The following is a 14,747-nucleotide window of genomic DNA, read 5'->3' as shown; positions in this document are numbered from 1 at the left end:
GTAGGCCATAAGTGCTTGGGTGGATTTTAATGAATATAACTACTTGCTTATTACAAATCTACTCCACCTTGGGGGATTCCCCTAAATATTCGATCAATGCCAAGTAATGTGTTTGTAAGTAAATGTGGCCGGGCGCACCCAAATGCATACCGCTGCAGAGTTCTAACAAAAAACAAAGAAAGAGACACAGAGACAGCTATGTGCCCTGTAGAGACTACTTTTATTAAAGAACCGGAGCATGCAAGGATGCAGAGAGAGAGTTGGAAACAGAAAACAACACAGAGGAATGGTGCCAAATGGCAATGAAAAAAGTGACAAGCACACTGAACAGTCCAAGACGCTCTGAGAAAAGGAATTATTAAACCCCCAGTATGGCATGACAACAAGAAAAAAAAAGCACACCATGAGAAAAACCCACAACAGAAAAAGTGTCCAGCAAACAACCAAAAACAAACGCTACATGCAATGGAGATAAATTGAAAGAAAAGAAAGCTCGAGAAAACAAGAGAGCCCACACAGCAAACATGAAAGTAGGAGAGAAAATCTATAACGGGCTCTCGGCAAAGAGCCTTGTGGAAAGAAAAAAAAAAAAAAAAAGAACCCTTCACCCACATAACAAGCAGTCACAAACAGGAGACACTGCGAAACATGGCATCTCTACACGTCACAAACAGAATGCATTCCAAAGAGCGAAAAAAGCGAGAAAAGAAAAAAAAAAACACCATGCAAGGAAGCTAAAAAGTCTTCACCTCACTCCTGAAAATCGATCACACGCGCCCTTCTACAAAAAGAAGCTGCGTGAACTAAAAATCAAGCTGTGATCGATATTGTGAAGCAGAACTGAAACGGTGGGCTTAGGATTCCTGAAAGCACGGTTAGGCCAGGATGTTACACCAGCCAACTACAAGCACTAGGTGGCTTTTCTGCTAGACACAACAGCAGATCAAGTCCCACATTAATAACCACTTCAAAGCAGATGACTTTTTCCCAAAAACTTTCTGCAAAGGGGAGAGTCTATCCCTCCAAGACCAAAAAGCAGAGGGTTTTTATTTTTTAATTCTCTGCATGTGCAATGAATGGCTTTTGGAAACAGGGTTCTGCCTGTCCAGTACTTTTTCTTTTCCCACGCAGGCTTCCTATTCTTCCTTTTCCCGACCTTGAGTCCCAACCTTATCCAACCAATTCATAAGGGGCTTGCACCAGCAGAACTCCCAGCTGCTCCCAGTTCAAAGGCTGTAGTAAACAAGCAAATATACCAAGTTCTCAGGACGCACTAAGACTAGCTGCTCTAACCCCTTACTTTCCAGCGGAATGATATGTTGGCTGCAACCCCACACGTAACTGGAGATGCAAGCATCAGCGTCATGGCTGTCAACCGCATCACCAAATGAAAGCTTAAAAAGAGGCAGTGATCCGCACTGGAAAGCTTGACGGTTGTGTTAATCTATGCGCAAAGAGTTAGCACGGTTATCTACGCCCATAAGGGTGCACGGAGTGATCCCCTTTGGGACTGCGCGCTTCGAAACTACAGCAGAAAGCCGAGATATCCATGCCTCTGGGGCTACTAAGAGGCTTCTTCTTCTTCTACCTTGAGGGCCTTCTCCTCTTCAACGTCCACCTCTTTCTTCGGCTGCTTCGCCGCAGACGGTCCATCCACTGTGTCCTCCTTTGGCTTTCTCTTCCTATAAACCAAACCAAACCACATTTTACTTTATTTTTCCTCGTCATCACAAAACATAAAGAGTCTCAATTTCCTTGAAAATGATCTGTTCTAGTTGGAATCACATCAAAATTGTGTCCAACAAAACCTTCTCTTCATGAACTTCACTGTAAAAATATTCACACAGTAATACGAGTATTTTTTTTTTTTTTTTTTCAATCCATTTTATTGAGTCAGACTTGAGCCACGTGCTATATATAGGTCCAAATGATTCCGAGTTTAAATTCACAGTTCTGGACTCATCATTACTCAGCGCTATCAGCATCAAGCTTTCAGCAAGACAAAGGCGCTATCTAGCGATGGCGTCGGTTGACAGTTCAGATGGTTTCAGTTTCAACGCCGTTTCACCATGCTGATTTCATGACCATGGTACTCACAATGCACACACAACTGAAAGCAGGACGAGCACACCTCCCACAATGTTGGGACCGCGAAAGCAGCCCTCAGCATTTTACACGGGCTTCTCTCGCACGTCTCCAGCCACGGCATAAAATTACTTCATTAAATCACGAAAAAAAGAGTACATGGTTTTTAATAGGACAGAGATTGGGAAATTTTAAAAAATTTGATGCATAGAGAATTTTGTCACATTGAGGTTTAGTATATTAAGGTTCGACTGTAGAGAGTCTCTGCAGTGCAAAGCAATAAAAAAAAAGCCCAGGTGCCTTCCTTCGTGGAGTGCTTTCGGTCCCGACATTACCACGCAAGTGGAAATAATCGGGCTATTTTTGGTGGATGCTGCTACAGTGGCAACGCTTGAACCGTTACAGGTTTCGAAATCTCACCGAATGGCCGACACTAGCTTTAAAAGGTACGAAAGGAAACAAAACTGCCACGCACCTCTCCTGCTTCTTCAGTTTCTCCTTGAGCATCTTCTGGTCGTCGACACCCAGTGACATGAACCCTGGAAGGCTGACATCACAACCCTTTGCACTCTACCACTCTCAAAACCTCCCAGCATACACAAAAAACTGCAACAGCCTCTTCTCGTGACATTGTTCACCGAAGCATAAAGCAGCACAGAAAGTTGGGAAAGTTGGTGTACGTTCATGATGAAAACAAAGCGCAAACAAACATGAGAAGCGCCCGTCTGCGCTGTCTTTCCGTACTCGTGTTTCGTTTGCGATATCGTTTTCATCGTGATCACAGCATAAATCTCAATACTACATAGATTTTTTGTACATTCGATAGGAAGGCATCAGCGCTAAGTCAGCCTTCCGCATAGAAACATTCACAGTCTATCCTTTCAAGCAGGACAAAGCTGTTGGCAAGTATTGAATAGGCCCTCAGTTATTTTCCAAGCAGTTTGTGTTTCTTTACTACTCCGAAACAGCAGGGCCCGTTGCAATTATTTGTGTTTGTCAAATGGAACAAGCAGTCTTTTCTTTCCTTTCTTAATCAAGAAAAAAAAAATTAATGAGGGAAATGTGTACCACTGCAGTTGATTTCATAATGTCAAGTAATGCTGACATAAATCGACATCCCTGTCACATGTCATGACATGCCATTACGCTGTCACAAAAATGTTTTCAAGTAGCATTACTGCTTCAATTAATACTGTCTATAATAATAAAAAGACTTTCAGAAGCCACAAAAAGATAGGAGGCAAGCAGCAAGTTTACACACAGTGCAGAAGCAGCTCTCCTTTTGTACTAATAAGGCTCAGAAGGGCAGTGTTATCAGGCTAGTTTTTGCAAGACATTTTTCTATGCGCTAAAGCAGCATTGATGAAGAAACAACAAACAGGGACGAGCGCTACTTCCAACTGGTTGGAAGTAGTGCTCATCCCTGTTTGTTCTTCATTCATCTGTGTTGTTTCAGCGCTTTAAAAAATATCCCCGTATTACAGGCAACGCCCATTAGAGACTTCAGGAACACTGCTATCGAATGTAAATTCCTAGAGACACTACCCCAATGTCCATTTCAACATGAACCCTTAACCTGCTTACTTTAGGCGAGGGACATACGGTGCCATCCATAGGCAGTTACCTGTCAGCCCCCAGTGTGTAGTCCAGCTCGTCTCGCTTCTGGACAAAGCAGTCCACGTGGAACCACATGGGGATGGCACCTCGCATCTTGGCATAGCCACTGTCGTAGTCATTTTTGGAAATCCGCACCTCCCCCTGGAGGAAAAAAAACAAGAAAACGATATTTCCTTCACCGCTGGGGACCACAGCGCACACGACAGCCCATTTGCATGGGGCCCATTTCCAGATCCTAGAAGTAGCATCCATAGCAAATGGTCATGACACTGACTTTACTGACTAATCAAGATTGACATTTTTGAATATGTAGAAAACCACAAAAGCATGTTTGCAGCAGCTTGTAGATGCACTCTGATAAGATTGAGGATAACCATGCTCCAGCACACACACACACACAAAACATCTGCAAGAGATGCAAATTCCAAGCAAATGCCTCAATTTTTCAAGGTAGCCCTAACTCCAATGCATACACAGAACATCTGAACAATTTTGAAAAGCTAATTCTGAACACTGAAATAAAAAACAGAGGTGGCTGTCAAAAAAAAAAGTAACATCCGCAACAAGTTTATAAACTAAAAAGCTTTTCTTTGTCTAACCGGCCCAAAAAATTGATTTTGTGCATAGTCTTCATGGCGCACGGTGAAGATGATACAGTATTGGCACCATCTGTAAACAATGCTAAAAGGCGGTCATGGTGGTCCGCTACTTCACTCACCTTAGCTATCTTCTCATTGCAGCCCTTGCAAGTGCTCTTGCCAGACTTTGCATACTCAGTGGAAAAGTCTTTCAGGTCATCTGCAGTTGTGCCTGCTTCCAGCTTGCTCTCTGTACAGGAATGCAATGAATATATATGAGAAAGGCAGCTGGACATAGCTGGATCATGACCGCTTAAGGGTGGACATGGTTCTTAAAATTATTTTTCCAATTTTTTACCAAATTTGATAAAACCAGGTATGCTGATTAAGTTTCTTGCACTGATTTCAAATATGCAATTATGTTTTTAATTGGTCAATTAGTTCTAAAGATAATGAAATTAATTGTTCATAATTTCCAGAAACAATGCAAAAATAACCACACTACAAAAAATTCACATGGACACCCTGCTACGCACAAGAAAACATAATGAACACAATGTTAGGAGCACTTTTTTAAATATAACAAATAGTACCTATGTTATAGCAGTTCAGAGTTTTTCAATTTTGCTCCAAATCAGACAGTAGGGCATTCAGATATGAAACAGTCAACTTTGAACTGCTATTACATCGCTAATATTTGCTATATCAAAGAAGTGCTCCTAACATTGTATTCATTATGCTTTCCAATACTAAGAGAAGTATCGATGTGAATATTTTGTAGTGCAGTTATCTTTTCATAGTTCTCTTTTAAAACTAATTGGTCAATTGAAAAAATAGTTACATATTTGAAATGAGTGCAAGAAACTGAATCAGAATCCCAGGTTTTATCAAATTTGGTAAAAAATTAGACAAAAATAGCTATAAGAGCCATGTCCCCCCTTAAAGTAGCAATTCAGCAGGAAAAATCTTCTCTAACAAAACGCTTTGCGTCCTTTTGCCGGTTCTTCTCACCAAAAACATTAAGCGCATAGCTATGATTAGCAAGGAATACTAAATTCAGTGACAAAACATGAGGTAAGCAGGCAAAATGTCCTCTATTTGAGACGTCTACTTTAGCCAGGCATTTCAATCTTGACAATAGGTGGAGCCACTTCTGCTTCCTTCAAGAGAGAGTGGTAGCTTTTGTTCAGCCCCACAGAAACCAAAAGGAAGCACATTTTGTTCTATATTAAAGGTAGACAAGGTGTACACTATCAGTTCACTTGGCGTTGACATGAGTCTACGACTTCAACCACCCTCCTTATGCAATATGGGCAGACGTCGGTCTTTCAGCTGCCCTTTCAAAACAAGAATTTTCACACCTAAATAGTACCTAACTACCTAGTAAAAAAATAACTGCTAGATTGTAACGTACACAACTGTACTATACAGGATCCTGAAGCTGGCAATTACAGGGTTTCATAACCAATCTTTTCGACCACAGAATTATAAAATTTTTCCTTATGAGGCGCATCACAATGTAGCTAATAAGGACCAGAACACTTCGCATATGAAGAAAAAAGCTGACAAAATTTGCTAATGGCACCAAAAAAATATTAAATGCATCACAGTCAGAAAACAGAACAAAAAAATATCTGGAATATATGTTTTGTGAAGAAAATCAACTGCTCGTGCCCGGTGCTTCGGGACTCCATCCTATAATGGCAAGAACAACCCTGATCCCTCCTGCAGAAAACTCTGTTGTCTGTTATACTGCTGGTGGTAAGAAACCATTCAGAACATACTTGGCAATTTTGGACAGACACGGAAAGCAGTATATCTTTACAACAAACAAAACAAACAGAACAACACAGTCTGGGCTGGACAAAGCAATCACCTACGTATCTCCAAACAAAGATAAGAGGTGTGGAGGACATCCTTTTTCCGTACAAAGTTTCAACCTGCACCTACAAAGCCAATTGACGATGGTGAAAAATCACAAGAATATTGTATTTTTTTGCAGGGTTAGTGCGAGACGAAGAATGGAAAGCTGCCTTGGTGCCAAGGTTGCTGTGATCGTTCCATTACTCCTTCTTAATGTGATGTGATGTGATGTAATGTGATGTGATGTGATGTGACGTGATGTGATGTGACGTGATGAGTTTTTATGGCACATAGGCGACTCAGGCCATCATGCGCCAAGAGCAAGAATTGAAATTAAACAGTTAAGAGATTTTACAGTTGGTTTAAAAGCTTTGCTTCTTTAAGGAATGAAAAAAAGTGGGAAATATCAATGAGTGACTTTTCGCCTATTAGTAAGCTTGGGTGCAGTGGGGTGCGTTCTTTATAAATTAGTGGGAAGTGTTTCTACCTTAGTTGTTCAAGTTTAGTACATTAACTAAAATGTGGTTAGTGGTGACAACTTCTCCGCAGAGTTCGCATGTAGGTACATCTCACTTTGTGAGTATGAAGTTATGTGTTAAATGAGTGTGACCGATTCGGAGGCGACATAAAACTACTTCGAAGAAACGCTCTTGGTGAGTACATGATTTCCTTTCCTCTATCACTGGCTTCACTAAGTGTAATTTGTTGCTTACTTCCTTGTCCCATGAATCCTGCCATTTCTCTTCCAGTTTTCGTTGTATGAATTTTAGAACATCTTTATGCGGTATGCTTACTTTTTCTATGTTAGCGTTCCGAGCAGCTGAGGCGCATACATCAGCTCGCTCATTACCACTGATCCCTACATGACTGGGCACCCAGCAGATCTTCACTTCACATCCTTGTGTTGTTACTGTTTTTATGCAATGTATTATTTTTCCTATCAAGAGTAGCGTTGCATTTCTGACAAAAAAAAAAGACATGTAACATACTGAACAGCGTTACTTGTCCAAAAGCAGTCAGGATTGCTCAAAAATGGGAAATCTTGTGCCAGCATTCAAACTGAACAATTTTAGCAGGCATGGTAAGCAAAAGCTTCAAGGGTTAGGCCAGTGATCCAGCTAAGAAAATGAGGGCTCGTCACCACCATGAGTACAACCCAAGAAGGGCGATGAACAGCATAGCTGTGATAGTCGCTCACCAATCTTCTCTTCAATGCGCTTCTGGTCTTCATACCGAAGTGTGCCAAACTTGTCGATGTCACCGACAGACTTTGGCCGCTGCTTGGCAAAGAAGCACATGAAGTGGTACCAGTTGGGTGTCTTGCCATCGAACATGGGAGACTGCACAGAAGAAACGAGGAGCGACAAGCGTGTGAGTAATGTACAGATAAAGCAAAAAGCGATGTCACTGCAATTTGACGGAGAAATGTAGGCTAGACGAATTTCAATAGCTATGCAAACGAAGCAAATGAACCGCCGTTGAAGCGTTTTGCGACAATTCCAAAAGTGACAAGCGCCGTGGTACACCAAAGCTGTCATGGAGAAGATATTTATAGCATTCCACGTGCTAAGCAAATATAAGCAATGAATCATGCTTAGAGTTTTTCCAATGCCACACAGGTCGTAATAAATACTGCTGAAGGAAGAGAGGCAGAGTGGATGAAACTACAACAAGCAATCGCGCCAACATATAAAATCACACAAGGAGCCCTACAGCAGCTTGTTCTTAGCATCTGCAGTAACGAACATCAATTGGCTGTATCAGTTGAAATGTGCATTCAAGGCGAAAATGGAGATAATCAAAAAGTCCATATATAAGGCATAACAGTAACACAAGGTAGGCAGGAGCATTGTTATCTATGCGAACAGACAACATAAATCCCGTACATGTATGTACAGGTTCTTGCCATCAGCATCATTATCTACACCCATTGCAGGATAAAAGCCTCTGCCGTATCCCTCCAATTAACCCAGTCATGTGCAAGCTGCATCCACTTTATCCCTTGCAAACTTCCTATCATCATCCATCCACCTCACTCTCGGCCGTAACCTGTTATGCTTTCTTACCCTTGGGATGCAGCCAGTTACCCTCGATGACTATCGTTTATCCCGCCATCACATTACATGCCCCCCTCACAAGATTTCAACCTAGCCTCGCGAGGTTGCCCACAAATCAAACCAGCAATTTCGTCATCTTCAGCAACAGAACAACATTTTACATTTGTCAACCTGCTGCGCAAATGTAGCTTGCTTTAAATAGAGAATAAGGAAACAATCTTAGAACTACGGTAGAACATCTACTATACGAATTCCCCGGCCGGAATGCATCGTGCAAAATATGCAGGACTTCGGATGCTCCGAACACTCTCCCGCGCCACTAGGGATGATATGAGTGCACGAACTGCGACTACCAGCTGTGTGCAGCGGAGCGGGGCTTGCACGGCGCTGCCATCTCTGTATCGTCGCACAACGCAGACACGCCATGGCAAGCTGTGAACAAGAGGAACAACAACCAGTGGTTTTTTTTCATAAATAACTTATATACAGCAACTGGGAAAGCGAGTGCATTCCCTGCACTGAAAGCATACTGCTGATATCGGGAATTTTATCGATGCGCAATTCGTACCACGCCCAATATGACACAACTGCAACCGCTTGTCGCACTGCTCACACATCACCTACCCTGCGATTACCTGCCTTGTTTCGCAAATCGCTAGAAGTGTGCGGCGATGCAAATTTCACAAATTACCAATCGCGCTATGCATCGCGTTCATTTGGCGGCAGCGCACACAGCAAGCATGCAAGGCCTGCACATGACCTTCTCTCCGCAGCAGCCAGCCCCGCAGTATGCACACAGCCGACACTGAGATCGTCTGTTGTGCTCTAAGCACCGCAAATGACAAACTGTGGCCACAATGCTGTAATTTCCTAGGCTGTGAACAAATCTGCGTGGAATCCTATGGTCCTGAGTACCAATTTGTGTTCATTTTCTATACGAATTTTTTTCACAACCCCATGAGATTTGTATCGCCGCAACTGTACCGTACATTTATAGTTACACAATATCGGGAACACCGATATAGTGATGAACAAAGGTGGGCCATCTCACAAGGTTTCAACTTAACCTCACAGAGCTACTACCTCTGCTCCTAATATTGCATCTACCATTTTAACTCACTGCATTGTCATAAATCTAAGCAGAACCCTTTTTGTTACTGCCTGATTGGTGAGTGAAGGTAAGACAGCTGTAATAAATTTTCACTTGCGGGAAACTGGCAAAACTGCCATTCATAGCACATCTGCCAAATGCATTCAACTCCAAGTATGGTCCTAGATATCTCAATATTGTGGTCTGAATCATACCAGAAGCAGGTTAAAAATAAGCGACTAGCTTTACATGCACTTTTCAGACATTTACAGATTTTGGAGTCATCTAGAATAGGCCAACAAAAGCTACGAAAAGGGCCGAGTCGGGTAGTTGGCTCATGTTGGACAGGACGATGAAACAACGCTGACAGACGAGCTGGAAGAGGAGACAGACCCATGTGTCTATCTTACCTCCCATCCAATTCCAATCTGTCAGCATTATTTCGTTGTTCCGTCCAATAAAAACTACCACACCATTACATCCTGAAAAGCATTTCATTTCTCTTTACCTCCTAATTATCGATTCAGCTGTTATCTCAATGAATTTTCACTGCTGCATCTTTTCAACTGATTTCGCTACAATGTGGCTGCGTGCTCAACAATATCAATACATTTTACTTTGAATGCGGGCATCACCCCAATCTGTAAACACACAAATTTTAGCGAACTCAGACTAGAGTTTTCTGATACACTGGCCCTATGGGAAGTTTTGAAGCTGATAATATTAGAGCTCCGGCATAGGTCTGCGGTCCCCGTCTGACCCAAATAGACATATTCGCCTACTACTTCCAGTGCTTCACTACCTAACGTAAACTGCTGTTCCTGCCCGAGGCTGTTGAACATTACCTTAGTCTTCTGCCTATTGATTTTCAAGCCTACCTTTATACTTCTGTCTAGGTCATCATTTTTTGCAGTTCATCCCCTGAATTACTTAGCAAGGCAATGTCATCAGCAAATCGCAGATTACAGAGGTAATCTCCATCTACCCTTATCTCTAACTGTTCCAAGTCTCTGAATACTTCATACTAAGCAAGCTGTGAATAGTACTGGGGAGATGTCCTAGCCAAACACATATATGGGATTTTTATAACTTTCTTTATGCAGAAATATGGCTGCTTTGTAATCACTATACATATCTTCCAGTACTTTCACATAAGACTCGTCTATATCCAGACTCCACAATGACTGGTGAATTGGACGCAAATTACGTTTGCAGTGTTACAGTGTCCATGTCGAAGCAACAGGAAATCATGCTAGTTGTAGGTAATTCGGCTTCCAGCTCATGTCGCATGATTTGGTTGATAGTCCTAACATCCCAAAGTGTCTTATGGTGATTTCCTCTGGTCGATTATAGCTGGGTGCCCAAATTGGAAGACAGCAACCTAAGCCCTTAGAGTGAATCGGCCTTGGTCGACCAGTGGAACAAGGCAAACGGCACGGCGGAAGTAATGCCGAGTCGGTTCCAGAAGTTGAAGTTGCATCCCAGCCAAAAATGTGTTGCGATTGATAAACAGGCGGGAGTGTGGCACTCTGCAACTTGCTTTCGCTTGATTTTAACGCTGCAGTTGTTTTTCGACAGACGTGCTTCGTCACATATGTGCACAAAAAGCGGTCATATGAGCCCAGTGTTCTCTCCCATTATCTCTTAAACCACAAAAACAGCCAAAAAGTCCCGCAACCTGTGGAAATGACATCGCCAACTAGAACTTAAACTAGACGCTGGTCAACAGATAGAGCTAGAGCGCCCAGAGTGACTCCGAACAACCAGCGCAATATGCACAGCCTATCTTGGTCAACCAGTAAATTCAAAATCGTTATCCCAGAGCAAGAAAATCTGCTCCAGAGCAACCAATGGAAATCATCATTAGACAATAGACACCGTAGTGGAGGGCTACGGAGTAATTTCGAACACCTGGGGTTCTTTAACGTGCCCTGACATTGCACAGCACACAGGTGACTTGCATTTTTTTTTTTTTTTAAGTGGAAGGCACAGCCAGGATTTTATTCTGTCTCCCCAAGCTCAGCAGTCAAGAGCCACAACCGCCCAACCACCATGATGGGGCATGTCACATTACGGTGCAAACACATGCTGGTGGCCAAGCCCTGTACCCCAAGACTGCGAAAGAAATGAAAACAGCCTTTTGATTCTACCTAAAAGAAGGAACGCCAGGCCAGCTATCATTCGACAAAAACTGCAGGTCCCAATACCAAAAACCAAGAACTGTACTCCGAGTTTGCGTCATTATCGTTTGCATCGTTATTGATGGAAACGCCGGAGCATGATGTGGCCACCTCTTCCGGTTCCCTAGTGGCAACACCCGGTTCTGGCATTTCGACCAATCAGATGACTTGAGGTCAGGGAGATAGTAGCACCACTTTCGATAATGCTGCATACTCTCAATGCTGACCCAGCATAGCACCTGTCACTTCGCTGTGGCCAGTCACACAGCACGCTCTACAGCAGACCATGTTCATCCCGTGCATTGGACACTGTCAGAGCAGCACCCCTAACGTCCCATCTCTAGAATTTTTTTTTTTCGTATTTTACGGGCATTGCTTTTTGTTTCGGTAAATAGGAAATAGGACTATGTGAGGCACATCGTGCAGGAAAGATTGTAATAAAAGTGATTTCTGCAAGTGCTCTACTACTTTGCATATCACACTTGGGGTAACAGTCAAGATTTAAAAAAGTACAGCAAAAAAATAAATACATTAAAACCATAATCGAGTTATTGAAGGGGAAATTAATAAAAACAAATAGCCCAAGTTGCTCTAGGCAGCTAGCGCCAACATCACGCACCCCGTTCAAACGCATATGAAGTGCCTTTCACTTTTGAAATCTTGACTCATTATGTGGGACAGCCTGTTTATAGCAGTTAGTTATATTCTGTGTATTTCTCAATTACCTGACTGACATTTGCTAGCTTGGGCTGCATAAAATTGCCCTGCCCTCACCGTCTTGCGACACAACGGGCTACCTGACTGACAGTGAGAACCGTGCCATTCTTTACAACACAATTTTTACTATTTCCTTCGTTACCAGTGGGATATCCAATCAAACTGCACTACTGCTACTATCATTATCGTCCTGAGTACATCAGCCAGGTCTGTGACAACTGCTCAGCGTAAATCTGATTTATGCCTGTCTACTCTTTACAGAGTGCTAAGTAAGCTGCCCACTCATTTATTTTTTTCACGTAGACCAGGTAAGACATCCACTGGCCAAGCCATAAACACACAAATGCTGCCTAAGACATATGATCAACTGATTGTGCAAGAAAATGATTTTTTTTATTTGCAACCTCTCTTTTTTAAATTGAAACCTGTATGAGCCTGGAAATCAGGCTTACAGTATTGTCAAAGAAACACAAAATGTTTTTTTTTTTTTTTTTTTTTTTGTCAAATGTTTCAGATGAAAAAAAAAAACAATTATTAGCTGCAGCCCAAGTGATGTGGTCTTGAAAAAAGGAGCTTTATTTTTGGTGGCGGTTAACAAGTACAGTATTGAAAGAATCAACAGTTCCCCTCGGCTCACCTCCAGAAATTTGGCCTGCATGCATCAATTATTCAAGTTATTCACTAAATTTTCGAGGTTATACAATGTGTGTAATAAATCATTTAGAGTTTGCTTCAGGGCAAGCTGCTTCACGTTAATTATAGCAGAACACATAGTGTTTAAAAAAAAAACACTCCGCAAAACATTTCACAAAAGAAATCAAGTTTCTAGGCTTTTCAACACCACCCCTCCCACACCACAAATACCTTACCGCTAGTGTTGTCGGCCAGCCAATTATTCTGAGAAGTGAGAAGGTAGTTTGAACAGCGCCTGGTGCGCAGCCCAACAAACTCGAATGGGCAGCTACAAAAATCTTTACACATTTATTTCACACTCTCTAAATGCAAGGAACTGTAAAGGATGATGGTCAGAGTACCTCCTCTTCAGTTTCTGCAAGGAGTGCATTCACGCCGTGAAATATGCGACTGATACAGCGAGTAGTCGCACCGCCGGTACGATCAGTGTTCAACTAGAGCGTTTCAGAATTCGTGGAACACTGTACTGGGCAAGGCATTTTTCTCCTCTTATTTTGTTCACGGAAAGCAGTGCAAGAATGCAAGTATACAGGCGAGGCTTGCTTACAGCCCACACATCTCCACAGCCGCGGCGCTCTAGCCAAGCGCGGGTATCTGACAACGTCACGCGATAAAAATACAGCTGCCTGCAGCGGCATTCTCGTTTCGCGCGCTAAAACTCTCGCGGAATCCGGCCTGCGACCTTGGGAAGCCTGTAACGCCTTCAAGATGAGCCTCTCGGACATAACGGAGAGCTAGCCGTTAGCAGCGCAAGCCCTCACGAGAAAACGCGCCGGACAGCTAGCAATCGGGGTCGGCGTGTTGGTGCAGTGCGCAAAGAGGCCGCCGCGCCCGCCTAACGAAAGTCAATAAAGAGCGCACTACAAAAGACCAGTATTTGACAGCTAATCGCAGAGCTTTCAGAGCATCGCTAGGCCGTAGAAAAACGTATCTCAACCGCGCTAGGCCGCGACTAACTGTAGTTTCAGCGAAAAACGACGGTCCCCGTTGGGTCTCTCAGAGGCCTTACCTGAACCATGACAGCGAGGCGCAGCTCGGCGTTTTCGATCTTGGATTTGCAGCCCTTGCAAGAAGAACGGCCACTTTTGGCGTATTCAGCCATGTAGGGAAGATCTTCAGCCATCTTGCCTGTGATCAGGAGGCGCAGAAGAACGAAATATTACTTTCACGTGAAATTTGATGGTAGCACGCTTCACCACGCGTTCCGCCGCTTTCCAGACACGAAAGCAAGCGAGCATAACCAAAACAACGTCGCGCAGTCTTGCACACAGTCGGCTGTCGTCGCGGGCATACAGCGATTCATAAATTCAATAATGATTATGCGCACAAGTTTTTGCTTTTCCTGCTAGAAAATACGGTGCAGGCAAATTCGGGTTATTCGAGAGGAAAACAGCTATTTTCTGTTATTTTAGTGTAGTTTTAGACAGAAAACGCAACCCCTCAGCGCTGCCTGGGACGAGGCTATAAGATTCACGCGCAGCGCGCGAAAGTTGCTACCACGTGGCTTGCCCGCCTTGCTTTTGCAGGCGGGCAAGCTTATACAGAAAGGCGCACAGTATATATACCACGACGACCGTTAAGTGAAGCAGTAGCTGGTTGTTATCAGCCTTCACAATGCGCAACTTCTTTCAAGCACTCTCCGTCAACTGGAAGGCAGTGATTAGCAGTGATTAATCACAGGCGCAGGCACTGCAGATGAAGTTATGTGATGGTAGGAAGATAGTGAGAGACCGGAAAGCGTGGCGTGAAATGGTCCATAGGGTCACGAAGAGTCGGACACGACTGAACGACTGAACTGAACTGAATCACAGGTGCACATATAGTTATCCCCGCCGCAGTGGTGCGGTGGATTAAAAACCACGCGAGC

At 43.2% G+C, this 14,747-nt stretch overlaps 1 protein-coding gene across 1 annotated transcript in view; it reads right to left on the bottom strand.

The window, feature by feature from the left end:
* Positions 1 to 14,275, bottom strand: part of LOC146173857 (poly [ADP-ribose] polymerase 1-like) — a 52,551-nt gene extending 38,276 nt beyond the window's left edge. Inside the window, exons 1-6 of the mRNA XM_084583837.1 lie at positions 13,890 to 14,275; positions 7,342 to 7,483; positions 4,421 to 4,530; positions 3,710 to 3,843; positions 2,561 to 2,632; positions 1,589 to 1,682 (exon numbers count right to left, since the gene is read on the bottom strand). Of these exons, the coding sequence (XP_084439963.1) occupies positions 1,589 to 1,682; positions 2,561 to 2,632; positions 3,710 to 3,843; positions 4,421 to 4,530; positions 7,342 to 7,483; positions 13,890 to 14,003 (666 nt within the window). The 5' untranslated portion in view covers positions 14,004 to 14,275. The remainder of the gene's footprint in view (positions 1 to 1,588; positions 1,683 to 2,560; positions 2,633 to 3,709; positions 3,844 to 4,420; positions 4,531 to 7,341; positions 7,484 to 13,889) is intronic.
* Between the last annotated feature and the right edge of the window lie 472 nt (positions 14,276 to 14,747).

The sequence above is a fragment of the Amblyomma maculatum genome, chromosome 11 (assembly GCF_055883805.1).
Source record: "Amblyomma maculatum isolate TAMU_Amacu chromosome 11, ASM5588380v1, whole genome shotgun sequence".
Classification (NCBI taxonomy): domain Eukaryota; kingdom Metazoa; phylum Arthropoda; class Arachnida; order Ixodida; family Ixodidae; genus Amblyomma; species Amblyomma maculatum.
This window is presented reverse-complemented; position numbering and strand designations above follow the sequence as displayed.